This window comes from Centropristis striata, chromosome 6, assembly GCF_030273125.1.
Source record: "Centropristis striata isolate RG_2023a ecotype Rhode Island chromosome 6, C.striata_1.0, whole genome shotgun sequence".
NCBI classification, from domain to species: Eukaryota; Metazoa; Chordata; class Actinopteri; order Perciformes; family Serranidae; genus Centropristis; species Centropristis striata.
The window spans coordinates 20,863,811-20,871,903 of record NC_081522.1 but is presented as its reverse complement, the minus strand read 5'-3'; the positions used below and the strand labels follow the sequence as shown (position 1 = coordinate 20,871,903).

Here is an 8,093-nt window from a genome sequence, read left to right as displayed (position 1 = left end):
ACTGCCCAAAATTTTGCATTGAAATGAATGGGACAGCCGAAAGAAAATGAGCAAAAAAGAACATTAATCGCTAGTAGCGGGACGAAATTGCGTCCGGAAGAGGAATAAGAAGAAATCCACAGTATAACAGAGCACTGGTCCCTACAGCTATTGCTGTATGGGACCAGTGCTCGGTGCGATTGCCCCGAGGCCCTAATTAATTAATATTTTTTCGCACACATTTTCTCCTCTGGTGCAGTACCCTCCCGCCCAGTAGGTGGCAGTATGTCCCTCAGCTTCCTGTTGGGCTGCGACCATTAGACAGCATGAAGAGGACTTCAAAATAATATTGACAAGTGAGCAGAATATAAGGTGAGCCTAAACGAGCCCATTTTTCCTAAATTTGAACGTAATAGTGCGAACTTTCTCCAGATATAATTTCCTAAAATTAAACGGCGCTGACAAGTTACTTAAAAAAACCTTACGACGTGCAGCAAAGATACTAACGTTACGGGTCGATGACCTGTGTTGTGTAAGTTAGTGGTAGCCTAACAGCATCACATGACGTAACGTCACATTGTGATGCTGTTAAATGCTGTTTCAGCTTCGGGAATAAGAGTGATATTCGTAGGTTAAACTCTGGCATGGGAACAGGTCCTAAACGCAGCATTTGTGCTAAACAGAGGTGAGTATAGAGGTGACAGACATACACCCCGTTGTTACAAATACAGAGAAAGAGTTAACACTCAAGGCTTCAGACAAAGCTGCTAAAACAAATAACTAGCATAGTCCGCAAAGAGACGTACTGTCACGTCAGGTTAAGATGTGGTCAGCTTGTACAGTCATGATTTTGAGAAACGATACATTCTCATGTGACAGTAAAGAAGGATGTGGTGTTTAACCCTCTGGAGTCCATCTATTTATTGTAATAACTTAATTTATATATGATATGTAGACAAGCTGAGAAAGCCAGTTGAAAGTGCAATCATAGGAGCTTTCACAGTGTGCCATTTATGTTCCTAGACCATTTTAAAATTGTGAATTTTCTTTCTACAATGAAAACAATTACTATTTTTTAATCTATATGCAAATAGACTGTTTTGCAGTTTTATTATTTATTATTTTTTCTGCTGTTTTTGTGTGTATAAATGGTAAAAAAAAATTGGTACATTTCCATAGACACCTGTGTCTATGGAAATGGGTTCCTGGTAGCTTTACATTTTGTTGATTAAAATAAAATGAAAAATCTGACTGATAGCCAAGTTTGTGTCGAGAAAAAGAAGCCATGCATGTGATGTAAGGGCAGACTGAAAGGTGCTAAACAGATACAGAATGCATAGGAAGTTGACAAATTTGAACCAAAATCTCCTGGACTTCAGAGATTTACTGCATTATTTCAGCACATATTCAGCAGCTCTTACAATCTTCTCTTTTCTTTCTGTTGCTGGCAGTGGAGAACTGAGAGTTGCATTATGGAGGCTGTCATTGATTTCTTAAATGTAATCTACATCAAGGCCAGTGGATTGTCTGTTACTCTGCACCTCTTTCTCATATTTAGAGTCTTCTCTACTGGTGAGTAAATGCTTCAAATACCTGTCTGTTTGTGATGCAGCAGCTGTGGAAATTTAGTCTCTTGTGTAAACTAGTAATAACATACAACACATACTTTGTGGAAATTCAACACACCCTTCAGAAAATCGGTGCACTTCTGATTCATAACATGTGATGTTTGCTGCCTTGCATGTTTGGGTTTCTGATTTTATAGGGAAGCTCTTGAAGGAACACCTCAAAATGTTGTAACCCAGCCAGGGAACAGACTAAAGAAGGGTTGATCATGCTAACACATCCGTCAGCATTTGTCAGGGCTAAACACTGTAATAATAAATCAACAGGCTGAAGATTTGAGGGAAATGTTTGTCTTAATTCTTCACTGTATTTGAATTCTTTTCATTCATCAACACATCCCTGTGCTCTGTCTTCTAGGTATTCAATTTACCCATTTGGGGCCCTTTCCCGATGTGGCATCAAACATCCAAAGCCAGCACCTTTCTTGGGCAACATATTCATGTTTCGCCATGTAAGATATTGCTGCATTTTCCATCAAACTGAGACACCTCGCTCATTCTGTACACATCTGTGTCTGTAACCTGTCAGGACTATGAAACATTTTAACCAGGAATGTAAGGAACATTTACCTTCAAATGTATTACTTTACTTTGTCAGATTTCTACGAGGAACACTGAAAAGCAGAAATATTTAATGTATGGTGTAACCCACAAATAAAACATTAACTAACTTAACGACACACTAACAAACAATCTGACAACACATTTAAACATTAACTTGGTGACACACACAACTACGCGTCATTCCCTCTTTTACCAGCACTGGCTTGACTAGCGAGTGACCTCTACTGGCTTGTCAGGGTATTAATCACCACTCTCTCAACAGGAGCATCAATTGTCGTGACTAGCACATCCATAATCACTGTGACAATTTACTTTACTTCCTGGCTCTCCTCCAATGTTGAATAAACATGGTAAATAACAATAGCCGTGCTGAAATCTTCGAGTGCAGATTGTTTTGTAAAGAACTATTAAAAAAACTTAATTTATTAATGTTCATCACTTTTTTTATATTTTCCTTTTCAGGGTTTTTTGGACCCTCTCAATGATCTCATAAAGACATATGGCAGAGTTTGTGGGTAAGTTAAAGAAACACTTTAAACATCAGCATCATTATGAAATGATTGTCTGAACATTTTGTTCATTAAAATTTTAATGAAACCATTTGCTTGGTAAAAAAAAAAAAATTTGTTAGCAGCATTAACCCTTTATCAGGCGAAGAACCGTATTTGGTAACTTCAGCGGATATCCAAAATAAAAAATAAAAACATTTCGAGAAAAAAGTTGCAAATTTAGGAAATTTAAAGTAGCAAATCTGCGTGGAAAAAAGTCACCGATTTATGAGAAAAAAGTGGGAAAAAAGCTACTTTTCTCGCAGATTCACCACTTTAAATCTCTTAAATCTGCAACTTTTTTTGCACAGATTCACCACTTTAAATCTCTTAAATCTGCGACTTTTTTTCTTGTAGATTTGCCACTTTAATTTAGTAAATTTACAACTTTTTTCTCAACCCCATTTTGATATCCCCTGAATATAGTTTTTCGCCTGATAAATGGTTAAGGTTGTTGTTTGACTGAGACTCCACATTTTAGGTACTATTTGGGCCGGAAACCAGTGGTGGTGGTAGCGGACCCTGACATGCTCAGACAAGTGATGGTCAAGGACTTCAGCAGCTTCCCAAACAGGATGGTCAGGAAATGTAACATAGCATGCACTTTGTGCTCATTAACAGAAGCTTTGACAAGGTAATGAAAACAAATGTGTGTCCGTACTCTCCTGTTTCTCTGTGCAGACTATTCGCTTTGCCTCCAAGCCCATGTCTGACAGTCTGATCATGCTGAAGAATGAACAATGGAAGAGAGTGCGGAGCATCCTGAACCCAACATTCAGTACTGCCAAGATGAAAGAGGTCAGATATGAATGTTGTCATTAATTTGGGGCCACTTGAAATCAGGTGATAATTATTTAATTATTACAAAATAATTTATTTTGTGGTCTTAAAATGTGCCAAGTAAAGAAAAGAAGAAAGATTAATATCTGCAAGATACCGCTCACTGACATTTGAGGGAATATTTTTTTTGTCTAAAAAAGGGACAGCAATGGGATATGAAAGGATTCAAAACTGATTATGAATTCTTCTTCCTATTTTTAAATGAAATGCTTTATGAGGTGTAGTTTTCTTTCTTTCACCATCATCATATTAGGGTTATTAATCATACAACGCCTCCAACATTACCTCCTTGCTGTGCATCCTGCAAACAGCTTTGTTTAAAATTGCTTCCAAAGCTAATGACCATGCTAACCCACAACAAAAGGCAGTGGAGCTCATGGAATAATACTATTTAATATTTAGCCCCACAGTGTTAACTGCATGTCTGCTTTTAAACTGAATCACATGTTGGATCTTTTATTTCCATTTTGAAGCAGTTGAAGTCGGTATGTGTATTCATTGGTGATCTACAAAAGCAAGTAAATATTTAGTTAGAAAATAGATTTATGGAACGTTTTTTCAGGTTTGTGTGTGTCTTCCCTTACACAGAAAGCCTCAGCAGCTGAGACATTTATCACTTTTTTTTTCTGTTTTCCTGAAGATGATTCCACTCATCAACACATCCACTGACGCCCTGATGAGCAACTTGAATGTCTTGGCTGAGTCAGGAGAGGCTTTTGACATCCACAAGTAAACTCTCATGCAGTAAACACAAGTTTTTAGTATTAAGGTGTCATATTCTGTCCTCATATTGTTGTCTGTGTGTTTTGCAGGTGTTTTGGCTGCTTCACCATGGATGTTATCGCCAGCGTGGCATTTGCAACTCAGGTGGACTCTCAGAACAACCCAGATGACCCGTTTGTCCGCCATGCGCAGATGTTCTTCTCCTTTACTTTCTTCAGACCAATCATGCTGTTTTTCAGTCAGTCAGATCTATTTGTATTCTTATTTATACTGTGTTCATGAATTATTACATTTCTCAAGTATCTGGGGTTCCCAAGTAAATTCTTAATTGGTGGTAAAGTTGAAGAAAATTAAGGGGAAAACAAAGAAATGTTAAAGTAACTATTTAAAGCATTTTATGTTTGTGCAGTCATGTGTGAGGCTGTAATTTTGGAGTTACATCAACAGATTTGCTTTGTGTTTTCAGTTGCTTTTCCAATCATAGCTCCTCTGGCTAAACTGATGCCCAACAAAAGACGAGACCAGATGAGTCAGTTCTTCATCAACAGCACTCAGAAGATCATCAGGCAGAGAGAGGAGCAGCCTCCCGAGCAGGTACCTCACATGGAAATCTGATGCAGGGCAACATAAAATTACCTATGAAGTTCTTTACAATTTTCTTTCCGTCTTTTTGCATGTAGAGGCGTCGAGACTTCCTCCAGCTGATGTTAGATGCACGAACCAGCAACGAGTCTGTGTCTTCGGATCACACAGCGAGCAATGCAGGAGAGCCGGCTCACAGGAACCAGGAAACACAGCCGTCGGCCTCGGATCAGGACGACCACCCACAGGAGGCCCCCACCAGGCGGCCACAGAAAAAGATGATAACTGAGGATGAGATTGTAGGTCAGGCTTTTGTCTTTTTTGTGGCAGGCTATGAAACCAGCAGCAACACGTTGGCTTTCACCTGCTACCGTCTGGCCATCCACCCAGAATGCCAGAGCAAAGTGCAGGAAGAGGTGGACGATTTCTTTACTAAACATGTGAGTGTGTTGGGGGTCTTATTTTCTTCAGCTAGTTATGACATGTAGTGGATTTTTCTCTTAACCCATAAGAACCCAGGCCCATTTATCTTTAAAGGAAAATTATGGGGGATATACCACAGACCACATAGAACACATTTATGATGTTTAAAAAATATATATATACATACTACCCCTAAATGTCAAATATCTGTGATGTGACATATATGTCACATTGGGCATTTATGGTATTTCTTATTTTAAAATTAAAAAAACTTGACGTCACAGTGATATTTTTGTAACTTCTTTTATATTAATTTGTTCAGGAAATATGGTCAGAACAGGTTAAATGCAATAAAGGACATTAACAGATTAGAATTGTTAAATGGGTTTAAACTTAGCCGAGTAACATAAAAAGCTTTTTAAAATTAGATACTTTTTTAGATTTCTGTTTTCAGTCACACCCACATTTTGTTTTTCACATTTTTCAAGACACTGTCACAGTCGCATGACCACCACACCAGGGTGTTGAGTATGTGTCGCTTAGGGATTTAATGAGTTAATGTGAAGCATAAAGCTGAATATGGGAGATTATAGAAGATTTAAAGTGTTTGATACACAGGTGTCACCATGGGCTCTTAAGGGTTAAAGAAAAAAATTCACTGTACATCCATTTTTAAATTTTCATTTTTCCCTTTTACTGAATAATGCTGACTTAATGTTATTTTTTGGTAGGAGTCACCAGATTACACAAATATCCAGGAGCTGAAGTATTTAGACATGGTTATAAGTGAAGTATTGCGCCTCTACCCTCCTGGATTCAGGTAAATTAAGATAAAATATGCAGCTTTATTAGGTTTTGTAAGGTGGCCCTGAGAGCTCACAGCAACTGCAACTTAAGAAAACACATGCAAATACACAAAACACAAGCAAGTTGAGAAAACATCTTCATCAATTTCGTTCACAACACAAGTGCAGCATTTAGAAAATGCTCTGCAAAGACCACAACACAACAGAAGTGTTTCCAGAGGACACTTAAAAGTGATGCACACGTCTGGACACGTTTGTGACATTATCATGTTATTTCAAGATTTTTTCACAATTTTTTTTCTTGTAATAACGATCATATCAGCCAATCGATAGCATGCTGACGTTAGCGGCTGATCATAGCGTGCTAACGTCAGCCAGCTAACGATAGCGGGCTAGCAAGACCAACTCAATGTCGTTGAGAGATACCAACTAAAACGTGTATCATTCATTTATCTGATTTGTTTAACTGCAATGTGATTGATACGGGCTAGCGAGCTAACGCTATATATCGCGTTATAACATGAAAATATCATTATCATGAAATAACGTGATCATTTCACGTTAGAACGTGAATTATCTTGAAATAACTTAATATCACATGTGTCCAGACATGTGCAACACTTTTAAGTGTCCTCTGGAAACACTTGTGTTGTGTTGTGGTCTTTGCAGCGCTTTTTCTAAACGCTGCGCTTGTGTTGTCAAAATGATGAAGATGTTTTCTCAATTTGCTTGTGTTTTGTGTATTTGCATGTTTCCTTAAGTTGCAGCGCTGTGAGCTCTCAGGGCCACCGTAGTCTTGTCACAAGGAACAAGTTCACAAGATCAAGAAGGAAAAATAAAACATGCCTCCTTGCGTTTTGCTCCACACAGGATATCGAGAGACATCGAGCAGAACTGTGTGTTGAACGGCCAGTTACTCCCTAAAGGAGCGACGCTGGAGATCCCAGTGGGCTTCCTCCACTATGACCCGGAGTATTGGCCAGAGCCTGAGAGGTTCATCCCTGAGCGGTAGGAGGCTGATCTTACTGTATAATTAAAACTATACTGTCTGCACCTTGTGTTTCTTCTGTCTGAATCTAGTAGCTGGCATGACTGTATTTGCTGACACATGTCTGAAGGTGTTATCTTGATCTTTAGATTCACACCAGAGGCCAAAGCCAGCAGACATCCATTTGTGTACCTGCCGTTCGGGGCCGGTCCCCGTAACTGTGTGGGGATGAAGCTCGCCCTGCTGGAAATGAAAATTGCTCTTGTGCGTCTGTTCCGCAGGTTCACCGTTGTGGCCTGTCCTGAGACCAAGGTGGGTTGGATTAAACACAACAAGTTAAAATCTGTTTGAGTCTTAGAAATGATTCATAAACACAGAAAACACAGTTAGTGCATTTGAAAAACATTTACTTTACCACAGGCAAACACGGTGAAATTGGAAAAATATAGGAGTGTTGAGTCAGTCCTGCAGTGATAATAGCTATTCAGTGTGTCTGCATTTATATGATAACATCCCATCATTATGCACTCAAGAGAGAAATGAAAATATTATAGCATCTGAATAAATTAGGGATCAAAGAGAGCGTAGACATAGCTGTTATGTTCACTTTTTGTAGTTGCTTCAGGATTTTACGAACATGACAATCAATAAAACAACCATGGCTTTTATTAGACATTTGAGGTCATTTGAGTACAAATGCATGCAGTACATGTAAATTAAATGGAAGATGTTCCTTTTACATATGGTCTTTTCTTTGTGCAGGTTCCTCTTGAGTTGAAGTCGTCAAGCACTTTAGGACCAAAAAATGGAATATTTGTGAAAATTCAAAGAAGAAACACAGGAGAAGGTTAAACTTCCATGTTTCTAATCTCCTCAAAGAAAGCTGCTATTTTAGAGTGAAGGAGTGATCTGTGAAAGGATGGGAAATCCTCCATGTTTTTGTTTCTGATAACCAACATAATACTGTATATCAAATGTTTTAGAATATTACGTGAGGCCTTACTAGCCCAGATTT

General features: G+C 38.5%; 1 protein-coding gene across 1 annotated transcript; it reads left to right on the top strand.

Annotated features, from left to right (window-relative positions):
* The first annotated feature begins 363 nt into the window (after positions 1 to 363).
* Positions 364 to 8,073, top strand: tbxas1 (thromboxane A synthase 1 (platelet)). Its single transcript, XM_059334776.1, is given in 15 exon segments — positions 364 to 664; positions 1,431 to 1,533; positions 1,536 to 1,551; positions 1,963 to 2,056; positions 2,631 to 2,683; positions 3,198 to 3,294; positions 3,398 to 3,514; positions 4,197 to 4,285; positions 4,369 to 4,517; positions 4,746 to 4,873; positions 4,960 to 5,301; positions 6,016 to 6,104; positions 6,961 to 7,098; positions 7,228 to 7,390; positions 7,841 to 8,073. Coding segments are annotated over 14 exon segments (1,647 nt in total). The 5' UTR covers positions 364 to 664; positions 1,431 to 1,451; the 3' UTR covers positions 7,931 to 8,073.
* Positions 8,074 to 8,093: the final 20 nt, after the last annotated feature.